This window comes from Botrytis fragariae (genome assembly GCF_013461495.1).
Source record: "Botrytis fragariae strain BVB16 chromosome Unknown tig00000061, whole genome shotgun sequence".
In the NCBI taxonomy this organism is placed as follows: Eukaryota; Fungi; Ascomycota; class Leotiomycetes; order Helotiales; family Sclerotiniaceae; genus Botrytis; species Botrytis fragariae.
Window position 1 is genome coordinate 540,837 of NW_023500994.1, and position 14,209 is coordinate 555,045.

The window sequence follows — 14,209 nt, forward strand, 5'->3', positions numbered from 1 at the left end:
GCAAAATCTGCATGGAAAAATGCAAAATGAGATTGAACATACAACAGTGGGGATTCGCTGGTGGTCACCCACCCAACTACTAATCCACCGATCTGAAGCTTGTGTATGGCAGAGCGGACGGGATGCCCAATTCTCTTCAGTCTATGGTCGTATGTGACAAACGGCCGAGATTTGGGCTATATGTCATGATTGTAAGAAGACTGGTAGCTTGTGAAGAGTGCATGGTCTGGAAATGAGCCAACCCCCTATGGTGTTTTGCTTGGCTTCGATCTTCAAATCCTGACGTTAGTCTTCGCCATACCGCTGACTACAATGAACTCATTCCTTCGATCATTAACGCTGGTCGATGTGACATTAAGATGAAGTCTTTGCGGATTTGACTTATGTAAGACTAGCATGCTACAATAATTCTAGTCAGATGCGTCTGCTACTTCCCATGCTTCCGATGATTTATATTGTAAAATAATGTTTCAGAAGTGCGGCGATGAGTGTCGCATCCAATCCACAGGCGAGGTCACTGAATCGTGTGTAAGAATTGGCTCCTGAGGAATGGCGGCGGGGAGCTCTACAAGCGTGCGAGGTACGCTCAAGTTCGACTCCTCCGGGCCTAATGGCCAGTCGGCCCGTGTACTTTCGGGAATGGCTGGAAGCGGTTTGACGGGCGGCGCAAGTGGTGGAAGGCTTCCCCCGTAGCGTATGTCATAGCGGAGTTTTCCTACAGGTATATGGTGAAGTGGCCCCAGGCCTGGAGCGTGGTGCGATTGTGGCGTCACTGGATGAGAATTTGAATAATCGGGGATAGCAGGACGCCCTAAGGAACTCGCCAATTTGTAGCTCTCTTTTACTTGAGCCCAGTTTTTTCGACAGTGCAGTCGATATAGGAGGGTCAGAATGCCTTCTGCGCTGTCCGATGTTTCTTGTATTTTGGAGGAATCAATTGCCGAAACTCCAGACCCAAGCCGTTTGAGTGTCAAGATTGGTGGATCAATGAGTTCCCATGACCTTGAGTCGGGATATTCGAATAGATGCCATGGCACATTTGAAGGTTTGAAGAATTGCTGGTCGATTGGGCTCCTAGACTCGGTAGACAATAACTTTATTTGGTCCCAGACATCGTATGATAGTCTCGAAGATTCTCGATCTAAATAGTACCTCACGAACCCAATGATCCAGTATTGTTCGACATCCATGATTCCAGTTCCAAGGCTAGAATTGATCGCAGATACCGACTTGAGATGGAAAAACCTGCTCATGATCCCTGGTACGAGTATATCATGTGAATCACCGAAGTCCGTGGTTCTAATGACACCGATGGTACGCGATAAGAGAGTTGCAACTCTTACCCATGGATTATGCTGACGATGGAGAAGCCCATGGCAGTAATAGATTATAGCTTGGGCATCTGCAGCGTCTCCACAGCGACTACAAGATGGGAGAGTCAGTATATGGCGGTTAACGAGATATGTGAAACCAATTTAGGAAAATTATGGGATTTCAATGTATGTTGAAAATTTAATGCCGAATACAGAGATGAAGTTTCGAGTCAGTATTGAGCATGGTGTCAAGAGAGAAAAAGCTGGTGAATTGACTGAACATACGGATGGTAAGGATGCAGGATATCAAGCATCTTTGTCATTGATGGCTCAGGTCTGTCAGGTATGCCAATGAATTTTTCTTCGACACCTAGGTAAGTTGCCATGTTGAGGCTATGCACAAAATGTATAGCCCAGAATTGGGCAGTAGGGCCCAGCATTCCTGCACCATTAAGTTCTAGGGATGGCGGTTGGGCTTCGAGGTTACGTTTGCAAAGTACTTGTAACATAAACAGAGAGATGGTATCGCGCCGGGCTTCTTTCTCTTGATCTTGGAAGACTTCCTCAACAATTGATTCAACTTCTGAGTGCTTATGATCGCCAGTCGCTTTCAGAATTTCAAAAAGTTCGGGTAAGCGATTCCAGTCATGTGAAACCAGCGGTTTTGCACGTTCAGCACAGTACTTTTCGATCCAGACACCCAATTCATGATGACTTATTGCGAACGCAGATTTGTCTTTTGTCCGTTGATCCTGCCGTCTTTCCATACATGTTTCGAGTTGGCGTAGGGCACCTTCGCCTGTCATCACGATGCCGTTAATAATGTTCAATACTTGCTCTTCCTCTCGAGATATCTTTTGATCTTGTGATGCAAGCGGCTTATACAACATGTCGTGCTCGATTTCAGACCACACATGCATTATCAAAGTCCCGATTTGAATTTCAACTTTGATGTCTTTCCAAGGGGAAATTTTAGTAGGTGGGATGTCCTTAGGTGCGAGTTTCACAATGAGATGGGTCGCTCTATAGCCTGGAAACTCCCCCTTGACGAGGTCTGCTGCTTTTCCAGCAGCACCAGGCTCGTTAAGTACCTCAATGCACTTTTCGAGCTTCTGTGCAATGTCGGAATCCTGATCTTTGCGCCATTTGCTGATGACTTGTAGTCGATTACTTAGTAGGCTGACAACTCGCTCTACATCTCCTGGAAAGTAAAGCGAGATGCGAAGGCCACTGAAGTCGTGTAAAGCATCGAGAATTTCTTGAGGGTTCTGGAATGGTCCTATCTCTTCCTCACATTGCTCTTGGCCCAAAATCCGACACCAGTCCGGCCAACTCCAACCCTTTGATTGTACTACAGTACGAAGGCGTTGACGAGCTATTCTTTCTTTCTGGCGTCGCCGAAGAGTTCCCTCAGCGGACTCCCATTTCTTGATTCGATGTGTTATTGGAGGATGACGTATATTTCCTGATGTTAGAGCCTTGTTACAGACATCAATGACTTTTGCAGTGTAAGCTTCCATTGTATCTAACTTGCCGTCAAACAAATATCGGACAGTTTCTAGGTGATGCTTGAAGCGATCTTCTGAAATATCTTGAGACGCCATGACAGGAGCTGGTATAATCAATATGGGAAGCCAGACTCTATTTGGGACTGAAGAAAATTGTCAGCAAGATCAAGTACATCCAATGTGTGGGGTTGAAGCTTACCTCATCAGCCTAAATTCAGCCTCAAAAATCCCTGTTTGATACCACCGAAGCAATCAGAGCAATCAGAGCATAATTGATGTAAATTGATTCGCTGGGAATTTTTTTAAGAAAATATTTAAAATCTACCACGGAACAAATAAATATCAGAGATCCAAATCAACCAAAGTCTAAAAATCCAAGGGAAGAGAGTGATGATACACAATCGAGCCATTTCATCCTTCACCAAAAATACAACAACTAGCCATTTTCTTTACCAAACATTGACCGAAAGCAATCTTATACATCAGCCCTAAGATACAAACTCAGTGAAAACGATAGAAATCTTATATGTAATGAGTGCCTGTCTTGTTGTTGATTTGAATTCACGAAATAACGATGTGAAAGTTGAAAACAAGTTGGTTGAAGTCAGCCGGGAGACAAAGTGGTTAGCAGAAGTTGATTTCTTACTCAAGAAACTAGCAGTTATCAGGGTCGGTGACTGCAATTCTGAGTGGGATCGAGTTACTGTTGTGTAAGAAGGCATGGTGAAGATATGGATATTGAAGAGAGAGGCAGCTTCAGAACAATTGGCGAAGACAATGTGTAAAAGTTGTGAGAAAGTGATCTTAAACATTTTGGAGTCTGTACGTCTAGGAGTCTGGTCACCATGACGTGGCAGATAAGGCCATCAAATGATGTATTAAAAATTGAAAGAGCATGAGATCACGTGGAGAAACAAAGGTATTGAGACATGAATAGATTGCAAAGTTCATGATATCATCATATTCGTAAATGGAGTCTACAAGCGCTTCATGAGCTCCCAAAAAATGACCCCACAACTCCTTGATAGATTCATTAGTATTCCGCGCCCTCATCATCGCTCATTCCATTACGTTCTTCAAATACCAAGAATGGCGTTTCTTCAGTCCCATCAGAAACTCTTCTCCACTCCTCCTCGACATCTACTAGGACTTGATCGTTAAAGGCGAGATCTAACTTTTCTTTGCTTCCTTGCTGCTCGTAGTATACGCTATAAAGCACTTGCCCATCATCACCCTCCGTTGTCGCAAGAAACTTGGACATGGCATCATCTAAAAGGAACTTTCCGGCCTGTGTGGTCGAAGATTCAGGAAGGAGAGTAGTAGCGTAGAGGATGCCTTAATCAACTGTCAGCTGTTTGTATTTTCAAAAGCGTTTGAATGAATTGGAAATGGAAGTAACATGGTCAGAAAGTTTTTATATTATCTTCAATGGAATTCAGACAATGTAGATAAGTTTTAAAGTTTGTTCATCATATAGTGCGTGTGTGGGTAGATAAGAGAAAGGGTAATACTGACATTGACCTGCTGGGCATTCGCCAGTTTCGCTAGAATGAGCCATAATATACACCGGGTAATCCTGACTAAAATTGGATGCTACTAAAATTTTCGCGGGGAAAACGATAACAGATACAGCAGAGGTCGGGGAGCCTTCCACTGTACTAGTGAAAAGGGATGCCAAAGGTGATGATACGATGGCCATAGCTTTGGCAACACGGATTCCAGCGGGAGGTGCATCGTGATCGGTTCGAGTAATGTATCTGGTATTAACCTTTTCATCATTCGATAAATCGACTTCAAATGTAGTGATGCCTTCAGCCTCAATGCATTTTGTACCGCGGATGCCAGTCCCCAGAACATACACACCGCCGCCTACCGCACCAGCTCTGCACGCAACTTGCGCAATTTCAGCGCCACCACCCCATTTCGGTACGACAGCTCCAAAACCGGGACCAAAGACGCCAATCGATGTCAGATGTCTCTGAATTCTTGGCAGCGCATATTCTACCTTTGTTCCCTCAAGTGTATCGAGTGACAAGGTCAAGGCTCCAATGAGTGTCTGCAAATTCTGGGGAAGCTTAAACTCATCCGCGAGGAATTCTGACAATCCCATCTCAGCTTTGCCTCGCCAAACCTCAACTTGATTCTCATAATCCACGACAAATTTCAAGAATTTCATCAGTGATCGCTTGGCGCGATTATCGATACTATTATCTTGGAAGATATCTTCTCGACCTGACGGCAGACGTTTCAGTGCTGCATCATCATATAAGAACCAGCTACCAACAGCTTGGAATTCGAGTTGTTTGTAAACTTTTGAAGAGACGAGGGAAGATAGGAGTGGTGATCGCGTGTATATTATTTGTGGTGAAAGGGTGAGATTGTATGCTCTCGAGAAGCCTAACTTCTCTTTGAGGGTAGAGTTGTACGTTGCAGAAGCATTGCTGAAAGTTGATGTGCCGCTCTGCGTATGGGACCGCTTTACCCAAGCGTCTGTTTCTTGCAGACTGAAGGCTGCTTCTTCGTCTCCGTAGTATTCATTATTGTCGACGTGTAATATCTTTTTGTTTGAACGAGAGAGGGCTCTTCATGATACTATGTTAGTTAGTTTCCTTCTTTAGATTTCCGCATGTTCCGCGACCAAGCTCCACAACAGGATGTGTAGGGTTGCGAACTTACAAGGCAAGCAATGAGTGCTTCAACCCAGTTCCTTCAATCACCAAGTCCCATTGCGTTTCGCTCAACGATTCCATTTTTCTCGATTACGAAAAGTTTGTGCAATTTATAATTGAAGCTTGGTGGGTCAATCCATGAGCTCACTAGCCCGATCGCTAAATCTTTGCTAAGCTTAATACAGCTTAGTGCTTGAAATGTTGAGCTTTGATAAACTTCTCGCGAAACTTTTTTTCTTCCTTCTTTTCAATCAGTCGTCCGACACAATTCAAATCTTCTCATTCCTCATGAAGATGCGGTCGTACGGAAAAGTCTTTCAGTAGATTTTTCTAGTTGGACGAAAGACTAATTCAGCGTCCTGTATCTACTGCTCTGGAAACTATGTTCTGAAGGAAGCGGTTCGTAAAGGTGTGCTACATATTAAATGACGAAGGAAAATATTCAAAGGCTGGAACTTGTTTTCGGCGCCTTGGGTATTATCAGGCATGAAAGGAAAGGTTCTTCAATCAGTGACAATTGCGAAGACTGGATCTCAAGGTTCTCGATATGCAGTATAACGACACACGTTGACGTGGTTCCGAATCAAGGAACACAAAAGCCGTACCTCTATCCGGTCGGCATGATTATAGTAGCTACAGCATGCTATTTGCCTGTCTATCGGAGAGTCAGGTCTAACGGTCGTTCATTCACCTGATGGGCCTAGTCGTACTGCATTGCTGCCGCATAATTCTTGCCGCAGATTTACACAGCATCTAGGCACTTTATTCTATGTAACACTCAAATTTAAATGTTAACTCAGGAATGTGTTTTTTGTGATCATTAATTGTTTGAGATTATGAACAGTGCCGACTGATGAGCCTGCGATAGATTACAAATAATAGTTGGGTATGTACTCCAAACAGAGATGCCCACAAATGCCCGCCTTGATGCCATTGGTATAAGATATGTTGGGATTCTGGCCCTCTCCCGTTGACCCAAACACCGCCGCCCGTTAAAAATATATTGATCGTATGATCGACCACTCCGTACAATCAATTTGCCTACAATCAATCCAAATCAAATGGCATAATTCTCCGTATGTAAGAAAATTTCGTCTTTACTGTCATCGCCCCAGATATCCGCTTGCAGCTTTGCCACCGTAGTTGCTACATTAATGCGCATTTCAGGAGGACCGCAAACGAAAACACATGTTCTCCTACCAAAGATACCATGCCCGTCAGGTCCTCCGGTAGCCATCTCTTTCAACATATATCCTAGATCAGGTCGACCGTATTCAGTAGTCCAGCCCTCCTTCTTCTTAGGTGCAACAAAAGCAAAACGCATCAGGTTCTTTTGGAACAAGGTAGGTGTTGATGGGAAGCCAAAGTCAAAGGTTGGATCTGGGATGCTATGTTGAAAATTTGACTGTGGAATTTGAAGCTTTAATTCCTCAGACTTCTGTCGCAAATGAGCAGGTTGAGGGGGCTTCAAAGAGGGCGTAGTTTCTATCTCACTTGACATCTTCGGTATGTCTTTTGCTGGAGGCGTAGGTGCAAATTCCCGAGGTGCAAATTGGTCGGAGAGTTGACCTTCCTCTGAGGATTGCATATCGGGATTATACGCCTCTGCTGGATCGTCAATGTGGTCCTGAGGATTATAACTATTGCGTGCTGTATCGGGAACAAAGCTATCTCGATTGGGATTCGCTGAGGGCGGAGCGTATTGAAAATGAGGAGCATCTAGCTTTTGTGGGGGTACTGGGAAATGAAATGATTCTTTAGAATCGCTTTGTGGTTTAGTAGCAAATCCTAGTGGCGACAAAAATTTCCGAGTGGCCTCGTGAGAATCTGGAGAGAGTGCTGCTAACAGGGAACGTCTTTTTTCCGAGTTCTTTGACTTAGACTCTGTTGTGGGTGGTGGGAGAAATGAAGTTTGTACATTGGGGTGTACTCTTGGTTGTAGATGTTTCGAGTGTGGTAATGATGTTATAGCATCTTCATCCTCCATTCTTAACTCTCTTTCCCTCTCTTCATTACCTTGAGCCTCATCACGAATGAGAGCTGAGTTTCGTTTAGACGCAATGCCCGCCACAAAACCGTCTAGTTTATCGTGGAATGCTGTGCTTAGCGGTCTTTGAGCTCGTCCGGCAACATCTACCTTTGAGTATCGTTTTGCAGTCGTTACAAAAAATTGACAATTGATAGTGTCAGGAGGTGCATATTCCCGACAAATTCTAAGCTCTTCTCTGAACCAGTCCATAGATTCTAGTCTTTTCAATGCCCACACAACTTCAATCTTTTGAGTGACTGCCTTACCATCCCTCATCCTTTTAATGAGATTTAGTAATTGTGAAACAATTGCCGTGATACCACTCCCACCAGCGAATAGAATGACAGTGTCGAATGCGGCAAGTTCTCGTTGCATACCGCCGTATGGCCCGTCCAGATAAGCACGATATGTTTTGAAGGGGCCATTGTGGGTAGCAGTTTCGAGAACTTTCTTGGTAAACCCTCCAAATGGTCTGAATACCATGGTACAATCCCTATATTGCTCGCCGTACTCGGATGGGAAGTCTTCACTGCAAAGAGAAGAAATGGTAAAAGGATGGTTTTCGAATACGGAAATTCCGGGCATACGGAGATAGACGTATTGACCGGGTCTCCACGTCATTTGTGTTGGAACGGTCACCTTAATTGCGTTTTCAGCCATCAGCGTGATAGCAGCCTCGTCACCAATCAAAAATGAATTTCTCCATGGTTTTGCCCAGTTCAAGTTACCAATACGTGTAAGATAAGCTAAAGCCCATATGGCAACGGTTGCATAAAGGTAGTTCCAGGAAGTGAGGTAGTTATTGGTATGCCAAAACAGCATGGCCACATAAACTATCGCTGCGGGAATGTGGAGAACTACAAATAGTTCATATGCGAGCCTTCGGACGATTGGTAAGGATCCAATAACGAGCCATCCGAGTGGTACCAAGCAAGCTATTCCAGTCCCATAGATAATGCCACGGCTGGCCGGGAAAAGTTTTCCGAACACTGTCATTCCTCCATCATCCCATACAGGTTGTATGTAAAAGGGAATTGTGTGTACAAGAGCTAAGAAGAGACACAAGTAGCCTCCCCATCGATGAAAGACGCCAAGCCGGTCATGACCTATTCCTGTTATCCAAGAGATTAGATTGGACTTCATGGCTGTGAGAATCAACCATGGGGTCATCGCCACAGACATCATTCCTGCTCTGACAGCCAGTGGGGGGATCCATAGCGAATACTTTCCCAATAGAGAGGTTGAGGTAAGAAACACTGGAGTGTTACAAAAATAAGGCCAATTATCAACAAGGCGACAACCGCCAAGGATGGAAATGCGGTGATAAGCTTTTTTTTGTATCGGAGTTCTGGAATTGGACGATAGAATACCCATCTGAACAATGCTAACGTGTCATTTATCAATGGTATTGATGACCAATGAGACCCTTTTGTGACAACGATATATGGCTTCTCGTCAAGAGTCGTCGCAGGAAAGAATTGTTGTTCTGATTCCCCAGTATGAATATTCGTCATAGTATATTCATCTTGCTGTTGTTGATAGTAGCGTACTAATTGTTTCTCAACTTCATTTTTGTGGTATGCTTGTCGCAGCTTGTCGGTCCAAAGATGATATGCTCTAGTTATTGCGACTAGACAGACTATAATCACCGGGAAATAAGTCCATGCCAACGCGTACTTCCCAGCTTTGTTCCATGGGTCCAGCGTATTGGCTGCGATCAAGCCAGGAGGACTAGCAGCCGTGAACGGGATGTAAATCCGTTTTGCGAGACTTTGAACGGCTTGAGATGCAGCCTCTACGGCGGATACTCCCTTTGATGTAAGATCAACCATTGTAAATCTGGAGGTGGGATTAATTTCCCAAAGAAAAGGAGATATTAGGTGACTTGTATCGAAAATATCCAGTTCGAAATCGATGTGAGTTGGCCTACACTTGTCCGAGCAGCGTATGTTCAAAGAGCTCGACAGATCAGTTTCAAAGCGGTCGAGACCCCAAATGGATGAATCTAGCATATATGACGAACATCGAGTCTTGCAAAGCGTAATGTCAATTATCTAATTCGGTGCGTCTTAAAGATCTTGAATTTGCTAAGTGAAGAGAAATCCAGATTTCTCAAGAGACGCAAGAGCTTCAGATGGAAAATAGTGACGATAAAACTTTGAGATAGATCCAAACCAAAGCGAGACACGACAAGTCTATACAGTTCTCCGGGTAAAGCCTCGGAGGGCAAGATATATTGAAATATCACAAGGTTATCGGTGTGGGGAATGCCCGATAGTTAGTATGCCAAGGTCCACAATGTTCCTGCAGGTGGAGTAAATCCGTCACCTTATCACCTGCAACCACTGATTTATTGCATCCGGTCGCCTCGAAATATGCGCACACCCGGAACCAAATGGCGTTCAGGGACAGAAAGAGTTAGCAAAATCAAGGCGAAGATCTTGAATACCCTTATACTTTGATATGATGGGTGGCAATGTGAAATTGATGAAATGTAGTGTATGCTATTGGTAATCGTTGGCAGAGATTGCGGCTTGTTCTATATTGGTATTGGTTGTGCCACCTCCAGGATGATGGCGGCGAGTCCAGGATTTGGACCCCAAAACGTATATGCCTGTCTTGATCTAGGAAGATGCCGCGGTTTCCGTTATCGAATTTCATGCAAGTGATTCCCGCCTAATAAGTGACATACAGAGGGAAGAATTTCAAGGACGTGCGTAAATGATCTGAGGAGTTAATAACGACAATACTTGCGCGAAGGTTACTCAACGTGACTGATTGCAATGTTGCTTTATGCCCAACAGAAAACCAGGAAGAGTAATCTATGCAGCACGATCTCAGCATTGTGAGTGTGATATGCATGCATGGCCGAGGGCACATGCTGAAAAGGCATTGTTGAACAAAGTCCATGGCCAAGATTTTTCCTATGGTCCGAAAGGAATTGGCCAATTAAACTTCGAGGATGGCTTTCTCCAATGAAACACAAAAAACGTGCCCTCCGCCATTGTGTAATTTTGCAAAATTTGTGATGATTCTCTAGTTGTCTCAACCAACCACCACGCGTATATCAATTTCTCTGAGGGTTGCAGTGCATGTTGAGCGCCAACAGACGCACGTTGATTGCTTCGCTTAAATCTTAGTTGCTGATAGGGGCCCCTGCAACTTTCAATATCCCCCGACTTGGTAGGGTTGTGCAGTTCAGGTCACATTTGTATAACCATCTGCCGGATAAACTTGATTCTTAATCGGAAGTACATGGCCGCTGCCCAATTATCATCTTCAAGAATTCGTAAAAACAACAACCGATCATTCATGAGATCCCGATCTTAGGGATATTGGAGGAAGTTGAGATATAACATGTTGGAACCGCTCATGATTCATTAACACTTCTCCTGCCGCTTCATCACAATTCTTCGTTATCACAAAGACAATAACGAATAGCCTGCCAGTACTGACCAATGTGTGCGTACTATTGTCGGATTGGGAGTATTTAAAAACTTACATAATCTAGAACTATTTGATTTTGACTCAATCTAGCCATGTGCTCCGATACATTTCCGTTAGACCCCAGAGCTATATCTTGAAATGGAATACTTAACCTCCAATATCATTGAATGAATGAAGGTGGAAAGCGCTTATCAGTGATACCCGTCTCTGAACTAACATGATCGGCAGTCGACGACAGTCGACTTCCTAGCAAAACTGAGTCATAAAATTTGTGATGGAGAGAAAATTCGACTGTACTTCATCAAGATTGCGTCTGCGAAAAGAGAAAATTGGTCTCAGTGGACCACTTAGGACATCTACTCTGGACTTATCTTACTCTTTGGGCCTCCATTCGATCTCCTCTACCAAGGGTTGATCTGCTGCTGAAGTGGGGCAGCTGAGACAATTTCACACCCCTCATTTATCTCTTGTCTCTTCCCTGCAGGTACGAAAGTTGACGAAGAGTTCCCTCTGAACCGAATATGACACCTTCCCTTCGGGTCAATCTGAAAATTCGAAAACGTAAGCGGTAAGATGCGAGCGTTGCACTGCTCCGTAACGTAACCATATGGTGCTATGGCACATGGATGAGATGAGTTTTTGGCAGTCTAGAACCAACGTTGACAATTCTCAGCCTCGTCCTATCAAATTTACAGCCTAGCGCTCAGCGATCCTCTCATTGGCTGAGGTGACACGGCCACAGCCGCAACTAGCAATTTTAGCTCCCAAAGGAAAAAAAGTTCAGCCGACGACATTCGATTGATAAACTAAAGCTTCCGCCTCGTGATAATTAATTCGAAGTGGATAGATAATACAACCTTCAACAATGACATCTACAGCTCAACCCACTCTTTCATTTCCTCGCGAGACTTTCGCAAAGCTCTCTCCTCACCCATACCTTCTTGCACATCTCCAACCAAGCTCTCCAACCAATTCATCAAAACGTGCAAACGGTCGATCACCAACCCAATTTCGCGCTCCACACATCAATACTGGTTCACTCACACATGCTGAAGGTAGCGCAGTCGTGCGCATAGGAGACACTGCCGTTGTCTGCGGAGTTCGAGGTGAAATTCTGCTTGCCAGCAATGTTGGAACGTACCGAGTCGACAAATCCACCACCGCTCCCTCGTCGCGACCAGGTTACAATGAAGCAAAAGAATTGGATTTACTAGTTCCAAATATTGAGCTAGCTACAGGATGTTCGCCTGCATTCTTACCTGGTCAACCACCGAGTACATTGGCACAGAGCCTAAGCACAAGAATATATTCATTATTACACAGTTCGCGCATGGTAGATGATGAGGATTTAAGGATTTGGTATCAATCACCAGATTTGAGCGAGCAGGATAGAATGGAAGATGATGATGAACCAGAGACCGTCGAACCCGAAGTTAAGGCATTTTGGACTTTATATATCGATATTTTGTTCATTTCGCTCGATGGAAATCCATTTGATGCTGCTTGGGCCGCTGTTGTATCTGCTTTGAGGAATGTGAGATTACCAAAAGCACATTGGGACGCGGACCGAGAGATGATACTTTGCGATGACGAGGTGTCGTTGTCGAAAAAACTAACTTTGAGAGGACTGCCAATCGCTGTCACATGCTTAGTTTTCAGAGCAAAGGAGCAAAAGCGCGGAAAGGACAAGAAATTCTGGATTTTGGCAGACCCGGATACTTTTGAGGAGGGATTATGTGACGAGTCAATCACGATGGTTGTTGATTGCAAAGCGGACAAGCCAAAAATACTGGGACTGTCAAAAGTTGGCGGAACTACTGTAGGAAAGGATGAGATGAAGCATGTTTTGGAGCTGGCTGAGACAAGATGGCATGAGTTAAGTCCGTTGCTAAGTGGATAATTGTACAAATATTAATGAAAGAGATTTGATATGGTAGTAATCATTCTCTCAGTGAAGAATGAGCACAGATTTCAGAGCCGTATTCGGACACCAAGATTTTGCAACATGCTTATTACTTTTGTTACAAAACTTCCTCCCCACACCCCTGGGTATATAACACTAACCGTCACCTAATCCTGCATTCTTGCCGGTCATCCATTAACTATAAGTCAACATCAATGTATCCTGAAGCTTGATAACAAAGAATTGCCACCTGTGTCTTTTCAGCAGCAACATGCACATCGTCGTAGATATTTTGTTTGTGCTACAAGGAACAAAAGACAGCTCTTGACTTCGAGAGTTGGAGTTCGTTCTTGCGAAGTGTTCCGGTGCTATCTCCTCAAGTTCACGAACACGTGTTCTTTCTGAAGCTTAATTGCGGAGAAATAGCTACATGAAGTAATCAATTTGTGCGTCTACCTAGGTGTATATCACGATTCACTTAATTCGCCCTCCCATATACCGTTCCGTGTCCAAGCCTCGAGAAGTCTCCTTTATGATTCAACCAATCAACCGCGGTCATAAAGATCTTATTGACATGGCCTTTTTTTTGTTTCATATAGTATTGCATGTGAAGAGAATCAGTGTCATTTCAACATTTCAAAAAGTGATTAGTATAAAAGTATATACGTTGAATTCTGATCGTACTCAGGACCCCTTGATTTGCTTGTTGTTTTGAGCAGTAATCCGATAATTTACTACAGGTGATTGCCATGCATCCTTCATAGTTTAAGGCTTGCAAGGGCAATTATATAATGGACAATCACCATGCCACCATCATTATGAGTCTTTTGTCGTTTAGTGACTCTACACACCGAAAGTCGTGAATCACTTATTCGTACCACGGGGGTGTACGCACCTCTACTATATCGTACATGTACGTTGACATATCATTTTCTCATTCTTCAAAGTACTTTCGAAAATCCAACTATCACTTTGTAAATCTCATACCTGAAAGCACCCAACATATTCGAAATATGCAGCTACACTTGTTTCAGTACCGCCAAAAAATCAGAGTTATTGGGCTGGTACTGTACTTTCTCATCATACCATTGTCGATTATTATCTTCGTGTTCGTGTCGCTTTCTGGCCTGTCGATTCTCAAATTAGAAGATGCTATGAAGAGCCGCGAAACAAATCCCTCCACTCATGATCATGTCGAATTCTACGTAACAAAAACCTGCCTTGTTCATAGTCAGTCTGGGTCGGCAGCACACAATGTTACATGCTCCATGCAGCCTTCAGGTATTTCAGATAGAAGTAATTTGTTTGGTTCCAAAGAAACCCACCAAAAGGGTAAAATC

General features: G+C 43.9%; 4 protein-coding genes across 4 annotated transcripts; 1 reads left to right on the forward strand and 3 right to left on the reverse strand.

Annotated features, from left to right (window-relative positions):
• Positions 1-470: 470 nt before the first annotated feature.
• Positions 471-3,231, reverse strand: Bfra_008282 (uncharacterized protein; the record flags this gene model as incomplete). Its single annotated transcript, XM_037338645.1, has 4 exons — positions 471-1,422; positions 1,599-2,881; positions 3,063-3,111; positions 3,221-3,231. 4 exons carry the CDS (start codon positions 3,229-3,231, stop codon positions 471-473), a joined length of 2,295 nt encoding a protein of 764 aa, XP_037191951.1.
• Positions 3,232-3,854: 623 nt separating this feature from the next.
• Positions 3,855-5,571, reverse strand: Bfra_008283 (putative rab geranylgeranyl transferase escort protein; the record flags this gene model as incomplete). The annotated part of the gene is made up of 3 exons (XM_037338646.1): positions 3,855-4,156; positions 4,337-5,403; positions 5,498-5,571. 3 exons carry the CDS (start codon positions 5,569-5,571, stop codon positions 3,855-3,857), a joined length of 1,443 nt encoding a protein of 480 aa, XP_037191952.1.
• Positions 5,572-6,547: 976 nt separating this feature from the next.
• On the reverse strand, positions 6,548-9,351 carry Bfra_008284 (putative ferric reductase transmembrane component 7 protein; the record flags this gene model as incomplete). The annotated part of the gene is made up of 2 exons (XM_037338647.1): positions 6,548-8,631; positions 8,745-9,351. 2 exons carry the CDS (start codon positions 9,349-9,351, stop codon positions 6,548-6,550), a joined length of 2,691 nt encoding a protein of 896 aa, XP_037191953.1.
• Positions 9,352-11,831: 2,480 nt separating this feature from the next.
• On the forward strand, positions 11,832-12,866 carry Bfra_008285 (putative exosome complex exonuclease rrp43 protein; the record flags this gene model as incomplete). Its single annotated transcript, XM_037338648.1, has 1 exon — positions 11,832-12,866. The coding sequence occupies one exon, from the start codon at positions 11,832-11,834 to the stop codon at positions 12,864-12,866; it is 1,035 nt and encodes a 344-aa protein (XP_037191954.1).
• Between the last annotated feature and the right edge of the window lie 1,343 nt (positions 12,867-14,209).